The sequence below is a fragment of the Microtus ochrogaster genome, chromosome 8 (assembly GCF_000317375.1).
Source record: "Microtus ochrogaster isolate Prairie Vole_2 chromosome 8, MicOch1.0, whole genome shotgun sequence".
Classification (NCBI taxonomy): domain Eukaryota; kingdom Metazoa; phylum Chordata; class Mammalia; order Rodentia; family Cricetidae; genus Microtus; species Microtus ochrogaster.
In genome coordinates, this window is record NC_022015.1 from 75,482,544 (window position 1) to 75,499,076 (window position 16,533).

Genomic DNA, 16,533 nt, shown 5'->3' on the forward strand with positions numbered 1-16,533 from the left:
CACACACGGAGGACACATTGTTCATCCCACCACACACGGAGGATACATTGTTCATCCCATCACACACGGAGGATACAGGTTGGAGAGATGGCTCAGTGGTTAAGAGCTCTGCCTGCTCTTCCAAAGGTCCTGAGTTCAATTCCCAGCATCCACCTGGTGGCTCACAACCATCTGTAATGAGATTTGGTGCCCTCTTCTGGCCTGCAGAAATATATGTGGGCAGAGCACTGTATACATAATAAATAAATAAATAAAATTAAAAAAAAAAGAGTAACTTTCTAATGATGTACCTTGTCCGTTTGAATCAGCAACATCTTGTAACTAGGGGAAAACACCAAATTTGCCACTGGCGCATCAACCTCAACAAAATTCTTCACCTGGTACTTGGAATCTTTGACGATGAAAGAGTATATCATGCCGTCCTATAGACCAGACACAGGAGACAGACACAAGTCAGTCCTTGCCAAGGCATTTTTGCCATCAGACAAACCAAGGCTCAGGGGCGATATTGCTGTTTCCTGTTTGAGAGATCATTTGTGTTTCCATCTAGAATGTATTGTCACCTTCAATTCAGACTACTTTTAACCGTGTCCTTGACTATGCAGATAGCAAGAGACAGAGTTTATATGGCTTGCGTGTTAATTCTCTGCATTTCAAAGAGCATTCATCCTAAGTGAGTTTTGAGTCATTACTATGTACATTTTTTTAAGTACCTCTGTGACCCAAAGGTAGGAGTGCGTCTTTTATTTACTTTAGGTCTTCTCCTGTCCCCCCATATGGTGCTAGAACATGGCAGGCATTCACCGAGAATGGCTGGTCAGCCAGTTGCTGACGATAAACTTAACGGAATGATTTCAATAGGCATGTGAGCTCCTTCTACAATAATTAAGAGGCTTGGGGAGAAGGCAGCCAGCACTTTCTGGACTGAACCTCATTGTAACTAACGCAGACTGCGGCTTGGGTGGTGGGGAGATGAGCAAGCTGCTTTCCCCAGGCTCATTTTCATTCTTCAGCTCTGGCAGAGAAAGATAGTGGCATTGAAGAAGATAAGAATCTCAGAGGCTGCAAATGCAGACTAAACACGCACAAAACAGGAGGCAGTTGTCTTTGACAACTCCAGAAGGCGTAAATGGAGTGTAAGCATAGAAGACGCTCATGGCGGCTTCTGCTTGGTGGAACCAAATCATTCACCCTAATGTCTTTGCCTCACTGGTCTCAAGGTGACTGTGGCAGAGATAAAGACAAAGCTAACAATGTCAACTAGACCTCCTGAGATTCCAAGGTAATGCTTTCACCAACCTTGACATTGATGACCCCGATTACAGCTACATGGACACACATGATCTGCCCACATTTAGAACTTCCTGGGACTGTGTGTCCTAGTAGATAAAAGCATAGGCCTTGGGCTCATGCCCCAGGTTTACTTCCGGGTCACCGCTAAAAGACGTGGTACTTGCACTTGCGCAAGGAGCATGTCAAATTCCTACCAGATGAAGTTTTGAGGATTAATAGTACACTTTGTATGGTGCCTGGCACAAACTGTGGCTAACTCCATCTGCTCAGGCAAATGGAGATTAGTATTCTGAATCTCATTAGCATCTCTAACAGGCAAGAGACCTAAGCTCATATCTGACAACCCAATTCATTATTGCAGAATCAGGCACCGTCTGGGCTGAAGAGAATTGGGTGTTTCTTTCCCCTGGGTGGGAGGAAGAGCAGCAGATTTTTAAAGCCCTCTTTGATTTATTTGCAGCAGCAGAGATATGATCGTTCATTATCTGTCTTCTCTTTTTGCATGTGATGGAAAGTTTTGCCGGTAATGTTTTTATCATAAAATTCAACAAGGAAACAATTGTAATTGCTAATCTGGAAGAACCCAACGTGCCAAAATATGACTTAGAAACATAAGCGGCAGCAAGGGGAGCTCTGCATTTTCATGACATCAAGGAAGTCTGAGAAATAGAATACATTACAATTCCAGAAGTGAGCACGCCGTCCTTCTGGTACACCAGTGTGAGCGGACTGATAAGTGGGCCTCCATCTTTGGGGAAAAGACAAAAAAGAAATTAGACATCATAATTAAGAGAGAAGTAACAATGAACCGTAAGAGCTGTATGGGAATGATTAACTGTAGAAGTCAAACAAATTGTGTTGGAGGTCTAGACTACCAACCTGTGGACTTGCATTAAAGAACTACATAGTAAATAGATTTCTGTTTTCAGAAAAGCATTGCCAGAGATTGGCAAAGTCCCATGAAATCAAAACTATATTATTATTGGGCTGTGTGCTTAAGATTTGTGCATTTTATGGCATGTACATTTATATCAATAAATAAAACACATTAGGGAGAAAAGTTCCCCCAAGGACTTTTATTAATAAAATATTAATAAATTAATTAATAAAATATTGTCTTTGCAGAGGAAATAACAAAACCATGTTACAGTTTATATAGTGGTATATTATTTGTGTTTTAATAAATAAAGCCTGCCTGAAGATCAGTGCAAAGCAGCTGAACCAGTCAGCCCTACAATCCAGGCAGTGCTGGCTCACACCTTTAATCCCAGCAGCCACACTAGTTAGCCGTAGAGGTTGGGTGGTGATGGTGCACGCCTTTAATCCTGGTACTAGAGAGGAATATAAGATGAGAGGAGACAGATCTCACTCTCAGTCTCAGTCTGAGGATTTGTGGAGGCAGGATGGTTTATTTTTGGTCTGAGGTAGAGGTAAGAGCCAATGGATGCGGCTCTTCACCCATAATTGTCTCTGGGTTTTTCTTATTCATGCTACATTTGGTGCCCGACATTTGGGGTACAAATTTACGAGAAAGTTGTTTGCCTATGGCTTTACAGACACTGGTATAGGCCGGAGCTACAAGTGCCTAGAGTCACTACCCTACTGGCTAAGTTTTTCTTGTTTCTCTCCTGGTGAACTCTCTCTGAACCCCCTTCTCGGGCTGCTGCCAAACTAGGTAGCTGCCTTGAAATTCAGTGAGGCCTATACTGTTCTACGCAGCAGCAATAAGCCTCATATCTTCACCAACATCGTCTGCAGATTTGGTAAGCTCATCGGAATTCTTAAAGAGAGTTCTTTTCCACATTAAAAAAATGGAAACCATCATTACATTGGCAGGATGATCATATGCTGGACCGTTGGCAAATAGAACGATTAAATGAGAGGGTGTCTAACTTAGATGGGATTTATGGAATGTCACTTATAAACATGATCGGCTTTATCATTTTTGTTTTATCACTAAAAAAAAAAGGTGGTTAATCTGAGTGCTAAGATATAGGCCTTAGAAAAACTTGATAAAACAGATCACAGAAATATTCAAATCCAGACAGAGGAATTTAATGGAGAACCAATTTCAGCATTTCATTATAAGAGCTGAGAGGATGGGGACTGGAGAGACAGCTCAGTGGTTAAGAACACTGGCTACTCATCCAGAGGATCCGGGTTCAATTCCCAGCACCCACATGGCAGCTTGCAACTATCTGTAACTCTAAGATCTGATACCTTCACATATGCATTCAGGCAAAACACCAATTCACATAAATTTAAAAATAAAGAAAAAGATTTATTTTGCCTGGTGGTGGTGGCTCACACCTTTAATCCCAGCACTCAGGAGACAGAGGCAGATGAATCCCTGTGAGTTTGAGGCCAGCCTGGTCTACAAGAGCTAGTTCCAGGACAGCTAGGACTGTTACACAGGGAAACCCTGTCTTGAAAAACCAAACCAAACCAAACCAAACCAAACCAAACCAAACCAAACCAAACCAAACCAAAACAAAACAAAACAAAACAAAACAAAAAAAAACCCAACTAACCAAACAAACAAAAAACCTGAAAGGAACAGCTTAAGATTTTCAAACAACCAACCTTAATATATCCAGTAACCACACAAAAATTGCCAAATGACAGAGTAAGAGCTGAATGGACCCCTGTGCTATGTCAGATTTAAGGAGATTCAGTGAAGCAATAGTCTCATATGGCGTGCATTCACCTTTCATGAATGCTGAACTCCTGTTAAATTTGAGAGAGAATTATCCCTAACAAGCCGATAGAGCTGGGTAAAGCTGTTCTAGAGCCTGGTCCACAATTACAATGGAGTACCTGGTTCAGGGAAGAAGCTAAGATTATTGGACAACAAAGTAAAGCTAGAGTTATGAAAATCTCCCACGATCAGATTCTTGGAGAATGAAATTACACTTCTGTAGAAAGGTCACCTCTGTATGACAGTCACATCTGGGCTGGTTTCAAACTCGTAATCCACCTGCCTCAGCCTCCTGAGTGCAGGGATTACAGTCTCTTTAGTCACCACATCCAGTGGATAAGCACATATTTGAAAGCAATTATAACACACAGGAAAAAGAGTATACAGAAAAGGAGTTGTGGACAATGTTTAAGACAACAGGATTAAGCCTGAGTGTATAAAACACATTAAAAATGTGACAGGTGTTCAGAGTGAGGAGCGTTGCTTTATAATTCATTCTACAAGTACCTGCACAAGGATTAAAGGGTGTCACAAGCCCCTCAGTGACCTCAGCCAGCTGATGACCAAGAGGGAAGGGAGGCTTGGGGCCACTGTGATAGCCCAGGGTGAGGCTCCAAGTGAGTTGTATTGTCCATGGTACTCCAGTGTGAGCATCTAATGGGCCAGAAGGTTGGGGTGGGGCTAGGGCAGGGTCCACAGGAAGTGAGGGGCAAGAGAGCAATGACATCTCTAACAAAGGTAACTACAAAAGGCAGCAAAAGAGCACAGGAATGGTGGGAAGTCTGAACAGGTTTAAGTGGAAGGACCTGAAGATGGATGGAGCCGACAGAGGTTTGCTCTTAGAGAGTCCAGGTAGATCCTCTGTAAAGAGGAACAGGGCTGCAGGGACAGTCACAGTGAGGAGGGGCATGTAGGAAAGCTTTGCCAAGGAAGTGTGAGTCAGGGGTTGGGAGAGGGAGTCCGTGAATGATACTGAAGTTGTAGGAAATCTGCTAGAGGGAGAGATACCTGAGCCAGACATTGGGTAATAATACGGAGAGGAGACACAGACCTTGGGTAAGATGGAGAGAAGAAACAGACATTGGGTAAGACAGGGAGGAGAAACGACAAAAGAATGAGGAGGCAGATCTGTGAAAAGCCAGGAAAAAACACTGGGCAATGAAACTCATCCCGAGACCAGTGGAAAACGAATTTAATGTGGCTTCTAGGAACAGGTGGGACATCAGGGCAGCATCGTCTCTGAGTTGGGTGTTAAACGTAGGTCTTCCATATGAGCAATTTGATGGTAACCAGCTGTTTGCTTTGGGCTGGATGTAGATTAATGTCAGAAAATGATATTTGTTGCAAAAATCAAGGTGTGAAAAGATGAGCTGGATGAGAGAGTGCACGGTGCATGTTTGAGTAGCTGGCCCCAGAGAGGTTCCCTTCCAGAGCTCCGCTTGGGTGGGGATGGGTTCTTGTGGTCCAGGCGCTACATTGGCCACCGCTAAGGGAACCAAGAATGGATGGATATTTGATGTAAGGGAGAGCTGATAGCATGGTCCATGAGATAACAAACCACACGAAAAGGGTTTTAATCTGCAGGATGGCAGATTTAAAAAGACAGCTGCCATGGGAAGGGGAGTTGAAAGGAATGGGAGGCAGAAAAGGACATGATTAGCTGACCAAACAGAACTGGGGAGTCCGAGACTTTACTCCCTGGATTTAGGTGTCAGCCCCACAGCTCATATGAATGTGACTTTTTTGGGTTTGAGCTTACATGTGTGTGGTGGGAGGGAGGTTACATGTGCCATAATTTGTATATGGGTATTCTGGGGATCAAACCCAATTGGCAGGCTTGGTGGCAAGCCCCTTAACTTGCTGAGACATCTTACTGGCCCATGAAGATGAGGAAGTTTTTTTTTAACCTTGTGTGTTGTGGAGTAGATGTATCTCTTTATGGTGTGCTGAGAATTTCATGATACACACATATAAAAACGGCATGGAAACACTAAGGGCCTGTTAACACTCAGTAAACAGTGGTTAGGCACAGGAGCACACACAGGATTTGGTAATAGAGGATCAAACTGAGGAGGCCTCAGGATGTCTCTAAGAAGGGAAAATGAGGGATCAAAACTGTTGTGGGATATTTGTACCTTGTGTGCAGGTAATACTGCTGTGACTGGTTTAGTAAAGATCTGAATGGCCAATAGTTAGGCAGGAAGTATAGGCGGGACTTCCAGGGAGAGAGAGGAAATAGGAAGAGGAATCTAAGCATACAGGAGAAGCTTGGAGACATGGAGAGGAAACAGGAGGTACAAGATGGAAAAGAGGAGATGCCACATGATAGGATGTAGATTAATATAAATGGGCTAATTTAAGTTATAAGAGCTAGTTAGGAACAAGCCTAAGCTATAGGCTGAGTTTTCATAATTAATGAGCAATCTCTGTGTCACTATTTGGGAGCTGCTGGCAGGACAGAGAAAGACTCCACACACAGTATGGGAGGCCGACTCCACAGCTGTGCTTCAGTACTGTGGGCAGAGCTGTTTCTTACCCAGCAGTGATATCTCCTCCACCTTCTGGAGCACAGTCACCTTCAGAGTCTCTGTGTTAATTGTCAGAAAATGACCCTCTTCACACCCAACGTACAGGTCACTCGACGGAGTCCAGCAATGCATGGTCGGGTGGAGCAGAGGGTAGATATCATCTTTCGGCTGTGGGAGGGAAGAGCATTCACGTGTTAAGACAGCAGCCGTGGCCAAGGTCCACAGAGACACCCAGCACCGCAACTGTCGCCAGACACCAGAGCGGCCAGAGGGAACGTGTTGGCCTTTCATCCTCAACACCGGAGTCACTTCTCCTTTCTCCAGTTTTCTCTGCATATGTGACTTCACCACCAACACCTAAGGCCATCCTGCTACAGTCAGAGCTCTCTCTTCGCAGACTCTGATGAAGTTTTGGTTAACATCCCATTGACTGTTCCTTAGTGGCCACCTTTGGCTCTAGTCCTTGGTTGGCTACAAACACTCCCTTTTCAGGAAGGACTGTCATAGCGCCCTGTCTTCTAGTCTTGCAAGGGTCACTAATGTCAGAGGTCATCTTGGGTCCTCCACTTGACTGGCTTTCAAAGGCAATGAGATGACCTTTAGCCTGACTCCGTGTGTGGTCATTCCATGTGCCTTGATTCCATGGGAAAGGAAATGCACAGTCAGCAGATGTAAGCAGGAGTTGGACCAAGTTGAAAGCAAGTTGGGTTGTTTTCCTCTATAAAAAACTCGGGAGTGGGTATCTCAGGGTTCGTGGACCCCACAGATTGAGTCATGTGTCCTTGCTTTCTTTATCATAACCCTCAAAGGTGTAAAATCTATTCTTAGATTTGGGTCACAAAGAGAGGCCATAATATGTTCAGGCGTGCCTTAGATGGTGATATTAACTGTCCCCCCTCCCCAGCCTTCAGCACTCTGCACAGCAAGGAGAGGCCTCCTCTTAGCCTTGAACAGTGCCAGATTTTAAGTGGAGGATATTAGAATATGGCCTCCATTTTTCCTTCTCCCCTTTCCCCCCTCTTCCCCCTTTCCTCTTTCTATCTCCATCTCTCCTCTTCTTCCCCTCTCTCCATCTCTCTCCCTTTCTTTTCTCTCCCTCTCTCCATCGCTCCCTCTCTTTCTCTCCCTCTTTCCCCCATGTCTCCCCTCCCTCCCTCTCTCCTTTCTTTCTTTCTTTCTTTCTTTCTTTCTTTCTTTCTTTCTTTCTTTCTTTCTTTCTTTCTCCCTTTATTTTTCTCTTTCTTTTTTCTCCTTTTTTCTTTCTCTTTCTTTGTTTGTTTCTTTCTTTCTATCATCCTCTCTTTCTCTTTCTTTTTTGGCAGTGCTGGGGCCTCTTCCATGCTAAGCGAGCATTATTCTACCACTGAACCACATCCCTACCCAACTCCTTTCTATTTAACTATTGAAATGTACTAGTGTGTGTGTGTGTGTGTGTATGTGTGCACACACATGCACTTATGTGCACATCTGCAAATGCATGTGTGTGTGTATCTCTGTGTGTGTGTTGAACTTCCTGTAGCTCTACACAACTAAGAATTGTCACTTATTTTTCTTCTGGCATCCTTGTACCCACTGACATAAACTTTGTTAACAAGGTAGAAGCCAAATTCCTAGCATGCTTAGATTCTTTAAGAGTTCTCTTTTTACACAGTGGTGTCTGCCAGCAAAGCAGAGGCAGGCGGATCTCTGAGTTTGACTGAGGCCAGCCTGGTCTACAGAGTAAGTTCCAGGACAGCCAGGACTGCACAAAGAAGGCCTGTCTCGGAAAACCAAAGCAAACCAAGCCAAGATCAAGAAAGAGCTCCGTGTTTTATGCCCTACTTATGCAGGCGTTCATTCATCTAACCAGCTTCCATGGAGTGTCTGGCCCTTTCCATGGGCTGTAGTGAGTGACAGAGAAAACCCCCTTCCCTTACAGAAGTTACTGACCAGTGAGGGGAAGCACAATAAAAAAGAAGTTGCAAAGCTGAACGTGGAGAACGTGCTCAGACACACGATGGAGTCAAGCGGGGGCAGGAGCTAGAGTTGGGAAGTATTGGTACCATATGCTTCGCAGGCGTCCATTATGAGCTCCTTGCTGTGCTAGCCACCTTCCTAATAAATACCTAATTGTTTGATAATAGACAACACTTTGCTCTTTTAATTGATGAAATATTTGTAGATTCAAGGCAGTGACAGCAGCAGTCCCACCAGATTTGCGACTGACTTAGATTGTTGATGTTACATATTCCAACACATGCACGCTAGCCATTGGTCATGGGCAGTCAGGGCATCCAGTCTGGTTTCTTCTCAGCGGGACCGTCATGTAGAGAAGAATCAGTGAGCAGCCGAATCAGAGAGTGATTGAGGCTGAGCCAGGCACGTGGGTTACAGGAGCAGTGTTGATACAGCTCCCCTGGCCGAGTGAGGAGTGGACAGAAAAGGACCTTGAAATACCACCAAGGCAGTGGTCAGACGGAAGATGTATCGCCATGATATTTTACAGGGGGAGGTGGCTTTAATTGCATGATTGATCTAGTTCACGTCTTCACAGACTTGAACAGTTAGGAAATAAAAGCTGGAATAATTACCGCTTGCCCACCTCCCGACCCTGCTTTTAAAAAAGGCACCACTTGCCACCCCAAAGGGATTAGACTGTCACCAATAAATGGCTTTTCTGTGGGATCTGACTGAGTGACATTCACTGAAGCAGGGTATTTCAACCCTCTCGGGTGGCTCTGATGACTTCTGACAGACCAATCACAGGAAAGACTCTAGTTTGGCACAGCTAAGTGTAGGTAACAATTTATTTATTTATTTATTGATAGGTTCTCCCTGTGTAACCCAGGCTAGCCTGGAACTTTGATCCATCTGCATCTGTCTCCCCAATGCTGACAAAGTATACCAGTGTCCAGCTTGTAAAATCTTAAAAAAATAATAATAATCCCCAAACTCTCCAAAATAAATGCCACCAGTCTGGCTCCCCTAATACCTGGGAATTTTCCAGCTACAGAAAGTTAATCTACAATTAGACGTGTTTTTTTTCCTTTTCCATTTTTTTTGTAGGTTTGATTGTGTATTATTTTCTTTAATTATGTAGTTGTTTATTTAAGGTGGGGGCTCATGGAATGTATGAGAAGATGTCATGATTCTTGGTCCTGCATCTCCAAAGAAACAGCTGTATGGTAATTATGTCTAAAAACATCGACCAATCAGCCTCCTTTTCCAGTCCTCTGGGTCCACACTCCCGACATTCTGACCATTTTAGGACCAAAATGGAAAACCAGAGTCCAACTTTGTACTGCATCACAAGTTGGGGGAAAAAAAAACCCACAAATACGTTGAAGAACATTTACATTTTTTTTTCCTCTCCTGAGACAGGGTTTCGCTGTAGCTATGAAGCCTGTCCTGGAACTAGTTCTTGTCGACCAGGCTGGCCTTGAACTTACAGGGATCCGCCTGTCTCTGCCTCCCCTCCCAAGTGCTGGGTTTAAAGGCATGTGCCACCACTGCCCAGCTTCAAAGAGATTCTTATTTACTGAACTCTGTTCCCCCCGAAAAGGGGGGGCTAGATGGAACAAAGAAAGCGAACCCTTGAGCTTTAATTCATTATGCTGAATCTGCTTTCTGCCCAGGTAACGTCTGCTTTTGATTTTCCCCACACACAACTGGATAAGTTTCTAACGCCCAGAATAACTTGCACAATGTGAATTAGGCCTATTTAAAGGCCTATGATGTGACATCCCAGAGATAGCTACAAAAAAGAAAATGGGATTACTTAATGTCTGTAATCTTGTAAAAATCCCCGGCTTGCCAATTTTTGAGATACTTACGTAGATCAGGTCATCATTGATTTCTTTGCTATTAGTACCCAGGTCACAAGAAATGACAACTTTGGAGCTGGAGAGATGGCTCAGCAGTTAAGAGCACTGGCTTCTCTTCTAGAGGACCTGGGTTCAGTTTCCAGCACACACATGGCAGCTCACAACTGTCTGTAACTCCAGTTCCAGGAGATTTGGTGCCCTCTTTTGGCCTCAATGAGCACTAGGCATGCACATGGTACAGACATATATGCAGACAAAACATGACAGAAGTCAAAAGATGATAAGTCATAAGTCAAAAGATACGTTACTTTAGGGAAGAGGTTTTGCTTTTGTTTCCACAAGAAGTGAGAGTCTGTGTATTCATTCTTGGTTAAGAAAAGCAAGGTTTGATTGAGGAAGACCCCCTGAAAAATCTCCAATGGGAACAGATGATCCAATGTTTCAGAGCACCTCTGTTGCAGTTTCCTCTGAGTTCTACATCCAGAACAGCCTCAAGACGCTGCCTGAGATGATCAGGCCTCACAGAATACTCCAGTAAGGACTTGACCATAATCCTAAATTCTCTTTGGATCCCTATAAGATTATCTGCACCCCAATCAGCAGGAAATAGCCTAGAAAACCATGTCCACATTCACAAAAAATGGATTATGGATGTTTGTTTTTGTTTAGTGTGTTGGTTATAAGTTGTTATGGATAATGGTCAGGAAAAAAGCTAAACAAAGGAAATTAGATTCAAGGTTCTTGTTTTGAAAAGAAAAAAGGGGGATATAGATATGACAGGATAAAAAGGTAGATAACTGAGTCTACTCTGAAAATAAAAAAAGGAGGATATTGATATGATCCTGTTTTGAAAAGAAAAAAAGGCCAGGCAGTGATGGTGCACACCTCCCAGCACTTGGGAGGCAGAGGCAGGTGGATCTCTGTGAGTTGGAGGCCAGCCTGGTCTACAGAGCAAGTTCCAGGACTGTCTCCATAGCTATTGAGAAACCCTGTCTTGAGAAAATAAAAAAAAGAAAGAAAAAAGGGGGGATATAGAAATGATAGGATAAAAGGCAGATTATTGAATCTACTTTTAAAAGGCAACTACTAGTTTTAAATGATTTACATTGGATTGGACTTTTGCATATTGTACAGATTTTGTATATTGATACAAATTTGAGATTAATTTAGTTGAAATACACTGTACATACATTTCTACTATTGTTCAAGGTGTTATACCTGTATAACTCATTTAACAATGTAAAGCAATTTCTAGTCCTTGAAAATTATTATCACCAACTGTTTAGGATAATAAAGAAATGCAGGTTAGTAGTTACTCACCTAGTATAATTGAATTTGTAGTCACATTAGGTATGTTTTCAAGGTCAAACAAAGATATATTTTAGATAGACAGGTCATCTTCAAACACTTCAGAGATATACAGAATACGGCATTTAAAATGTTTTAATAACATAGGTTTTCTTTTTTATGACAATAAGACATGTCTGCTTCTGGCAGCACCAATCTACTTCAAAGAAGAAAATGCGCATTGAAGAAACTCCACATGGTGTTTACTTTCTTTGTAGCAAAAGTAAGTCACTGAGCAAGAAAATGCCCCTGCCTTGACTGCTGCCAAGGCTGTCCTAATTTTACAAACAGAACACAAAATATCCTGCTTCACAGAAAAGCCTGTTGGATATGCTAGGCCAAAGATGGATGCCCCATCGTTACAGATAAACTTTGGGTCACTGTCCAGGCAACCAGCTGTTTCTGTCATTACTCACGGTTTTTTAGAAGCTGCTTGCTTGCCCTTCCTGCTTATTCAGTTAATATTATTTCCTTCTCGGGTCTCTGAGGAAGTTAAAGACTAGATTGTTATAGTTATCATCTCCTTTGTTTATGAGACTCAGAAAAGAAATTCACTAAAGAATTGTAAAGTATATAAGGTTGAGAGATGTCAAAAGATGGTTTTGGATGATAATGCAAGTTTTGATAAAAAGTAAATTAGGTACAAGACTTTGGACTCACTAAGATAGAATAGATATGGAATATTTTCTCTGAATTTCTCAAATGCAAATGGATGAGACATTGTTGATGTATTTATTGCCTGTATATATTGCACATAGTTATATATATTGTACTTGTGTATATAGTTTTTCTTAGTTATAGCCTATTAATTTTAGACAAAAGGGGAAATATAGTGGCATTTCAATTGTATTTTAATAAATAAAATTTGCCTGGGGATCAGGAGAGTAAAACAAGCCACACTGTGAGCCTTACAGCCAGGCAGTGGTGACACACACCTTCAATCCCAGTAGTCACTCTAGTTGCCATAGAAATAGGGTAGTGCAAGCCTTTAATTCCAGGACTAGATGGGATTAGAAAATGGGAGAAAATAGCTCTCAGACACAGTCTCATTCTGAGATTCCTGGAGGCAGGATTGCCACTTCTCACTGAGGTAGAGTAAGAGCCAGTGTCTAGCTGCTTTGATTTTTCTGGTCTTCAGGTTGAACCCCAATTTCTCTCCCTGAGTTTTTATTAATTGTGCTTCAATTAAAAATTCAAAATATTTAAGAAAACAAAGAAATGACATTCAAAGGAAGGAAGGGAATTGAAGCATTTCCTGTGCTTCCACTCACCGGACAGCCACTAATCAATGCTGCATCTATTTTCCTCACCGTATGTGTGTATAGAAAATGAAAGCCAAGCTACCGGGAGGTTGGATTCTGAGTTTAACTCTGTGGAATGTGCCGTCTGCATATGTAGAGTTTTAACACCGCGGCATTAAATGTCTACTTTCAGAAAATGGCGAGAACGCACAGCACAGAAGCCCCCAGGAAATGAGGTGCTTACTTTGTTTATTAACCTTGTTTAACACAGCAGCTCCATGTCAGCCACTCAGGTTTTTCCTTCTGTGTGTGTGTGTGCATGTGTCCATCTGCACGTGTGTGAAGGTGCAGGTGTGTGCTCTCAGAGGCTAGAGGGCAACAGAGGGTGTCTTATTTTCCTTCACCTTCCTGGATTTTCCCTGAAGCCAGAGCTACTGATGAGGCCCCCTATGCTGCACTGACAGGTGCACATGGTTGCACCCCGATGCTTGTCTGATACAGGTGCACCCAGCTGCCCCCCTACCCTGTATTGACAGGTGAACACGGCTGCACCCCTACCCTGGATTGACAGGTGCACACAGCTGCACCCCTACCCTGTATTGATAGGTGCACACGGCTGCACCCCTACCCTGGATTGACAGGTGCAGATGACTGCAAACCTGTGCTGGGCTGACAGGTGTACACAGCTGCCCCCTACCCTGGATTGACAGGTGCACACAGCTTCCCCCTACCCTGGACTGACAGGTGCACACAGCTGCCCCTACCCCGGGACTCACATTTGAACTTTACCCACTGTGCCATGTCCATGGGCACTAGGCATTTAAAGAGGTGTTTCATAGCTTCTTCCAAAGGCAAAGGACAGTTGCCTGTACTTTAAATGTTTTATGTTGGACCCATAATTTAGTGCCAAGTGTGAAATATTAGGACTATACACACACATTTACTGAAAGTGGGAGAGGGGGAGGGGGAGAGAGGGAGGGAGGAAGGGGGCTCTAGGCACCAAAAGTCTGACTGAATGTCTTGTTTTTTATTTTGCTGCCCTCTTGTGGCTGAGAGGGGTGGCGCATTTTCCAAGGCTAGAAACAGGACCGGAGAAGAATTAGCCATGCTTCCTTATTTACAAAAGTGAGCCTGGTGGAGTTCCAGGACAGACTCTAAAGCTACAGAAAAACTCTGTCTGGACAGCCCCCCCAAAAAAGGGGGGGACGGACATATTATGAACTTGTCTCTTGTCTGCCTGTCACAGACATTTTATGACAATCTCGTTTTTCCCTGTGAGTTACTTCTAACGCCCACCTTCATTCGTAGGACTATTTCACTTGGGCGGCCGTGTCCTCTGCTTAGCTTCAAGGGCCATCAGTGGCACACAGCAGTGGTGCTTCTCGTCTTCATCCCAAATGCCTTGCCCGTGACTTTCTCGCTCTGTGTCCCTCCTGACCATCGCTCTGAACCATGTTTGCTCTCATCCATCCCACTCAGTCTCTCAGACATGCCTCCCCCCAGGGCCTCTGGACACGCTGTCCCCTGCTCTAGAAATAGCCCTTCTGCTTGAAACAGGATGGATCCCGTGCTTCAAGTCTCGAGAAAGAAGCTGGACTGTGTGGCGATCCCTTCCGGGCCACTTCACCCCGCTGTGCCAATTATCACCCTGTATGTGTATATGTCTCTCTTGGCTTTTGTTGTTAGTCTGTTCCTCAGACAGGATCATTCCTGCTTGGTCACCAGGAAGAGAGTCTACTAACCAACAAGAAGGAGCTTGATGTAAATGTGTGGAAAGCAAGCAAGGGGGAGGGGATGGGTGTGAATCTGTTGACAAATTCTCCTGTTTTAAAACTCCCCCACCATGTTCCTCTCCCTGGCATTTGCTTGTGCTCAGAGATCTGACTTCTAACATGTTGGCGGTGCACTTCTCCATCCCTGTTCTCATCCCTCAGACTTCTGCAGCCCCTCCCCTTTGCTCTCAGGTGCTACCTGTGAGAGCTACATTTTAACATTTGCATCTTCATCCCTGCCTCTTCATCCCTGTCAGGAAGCCTACTTGCCAACTCCCACCCTGGGTCGCTACTTGGCTGCTTCCCAGTCCCTCAACCAAACTGGATTCTGATTACCCAGGCATGTGGAGTCTTTGCTTCTTAGGAAATGCAGTAACAACCAGCATGGTCCTCGCAATCAAATGAGACCTCCCTTCCAAGACTGCCACCTTGGAGCCAGCAAGAAAATTACCCTGAACGTCTCGGCCTCTTCGCCCACCAGCCCGGCAATGGCTGACAGTGGCAGCACGGGCCCGTAAATGAGATTCTTGCTCAGTGAGGTGGGGAACAGGAGGTCTGTTTCACTGGCGAGCGACCCGTCTTCCAGAGGGAGCTTGACCAACCTGGAGATAAAGGAGACATCGAAACAAATGGAGCAACGGAAACCAATTTCGGGTGGAGGCTCCGCGTTATCAGCGCGAGGTGGGGAAGGTGTTCTGCCACAGAGATGTGCAAGAAGGGAAGGGCCAAGAAACAGGTTTCAAAATACCTGCCCTAAAGTGACAGGCTATGTGTAGTTAAAAATGAAGTGCACGGGGGATTATTAGGATGATCCCAAGTTACTGTGTGAGGCAGAAACTGTAAACTTCAATGTTTGGGGGGCTGGGCGCACATCTGGGAGCCGAAATAAACATACATATAGAGTCAGAATCCAGCTGCCACCTCGCAATGTCTGATGATAAAAATCCATCTTGTAGTTGATCCTATGTCTGTTCTCAGCCCATGATGTATTATCAAAGAGAGTTTAGAGAACTTATGGAGTTAAATCAGAGGCTTCTTGGCTGTGGTCTATGAGCAGTGACCTCCTTTGGAGAATGGTCACATAAACAGAGAATACTGCCTGGGTGTGGGACTGAGAGCATCCGGGCCCTGCCCGTCCTCTTAGTGTCCCTTACTTCATCGGTATATGAAGAAGTCACAGCAGCCAATGCTCAGAAACACAGTGGAACGTTCGAGGGACTCACAGGAAGAAAGAGTGTAATAAGTCAGGTGCCTATCCTGAGGCGGCTCTGGTGGCCATCACCTGCTCTGTTAGGAGACAGAGTGTGACCAATGACTGGAGACAGACTGTCTATTCTCTAGGCCCTTGTGAAAACAACTTTGAGGGAGAAAACGCGCTAATCACAACTCTTAGATGCCTCCAGTGTGAACAAATGGCTTTTTTTCTTTTCCAGTTCTTTTCTGACTCCACATGTTACCTAGGGTTGTTTTTCAAAAATTGCAGTTTCAAGAGTATATCTCTATATACCTCCCCAGCATCCCTTGATCTTCAATGAAAACGGTCAACCCGTAGTAGTGTGGGACTCTGAACTCTATGCACCAAACATCCGTCATCAGCTGTCACTATTTGGTCCAGGACGTCCTGAGACACATTTCTTTTCAAATGAGTAACTTCCGTGACTCTAAGCTGTGGGCGCTGGCTTGAATAACATGCTTGACCGTATACTGCTCTCTGCATGCTTCCTACAGCCAACAAATGCTGATTTTAGAGTCTTTAGTAGAGTACCAAATAAATGGAAACAAAAGTCACTGGGGTCCTTTCTTAGATAATAGTAACATTTAAAAACATTCACTTGGCTGGGCGGTGGTGGC

At 44.1% G+C, this 16,533-nt stretch overlaps 1 protein-coding gene across 1 annotated transcript in view; it reads right to left on the reverse strand.

Moving 5' to 3' along the window:
- Positions 1-16,533, reverse strand: part of Cfap43 (cilia and flagella associated protein 43) — a 90,814-nt gene that overhangs the window by 52,394 nt on the left and 21,887 nt on the right. The window contains exons 5-8 of the mRNA XM_026781338.1: positions 15,134-15,284; positions 6,528-6,687; positions 1,974-2,041; positions 291-422 (exon numbers count right to left, since the gene is read on the reverse strand). Of these exons, the coding sequence (XP_026637139.1) occupies positions 291-422; positions 1,974-2,041; positions 6,528-6,687; positions 15,134-15,284 (511 nt within the window). The remainder of the gene's footprint in view (positions 1-290; positions 423-1,973; positions 2,042-6,527; positions 6,688-15,133; positions 15,285-16,533) is intronic.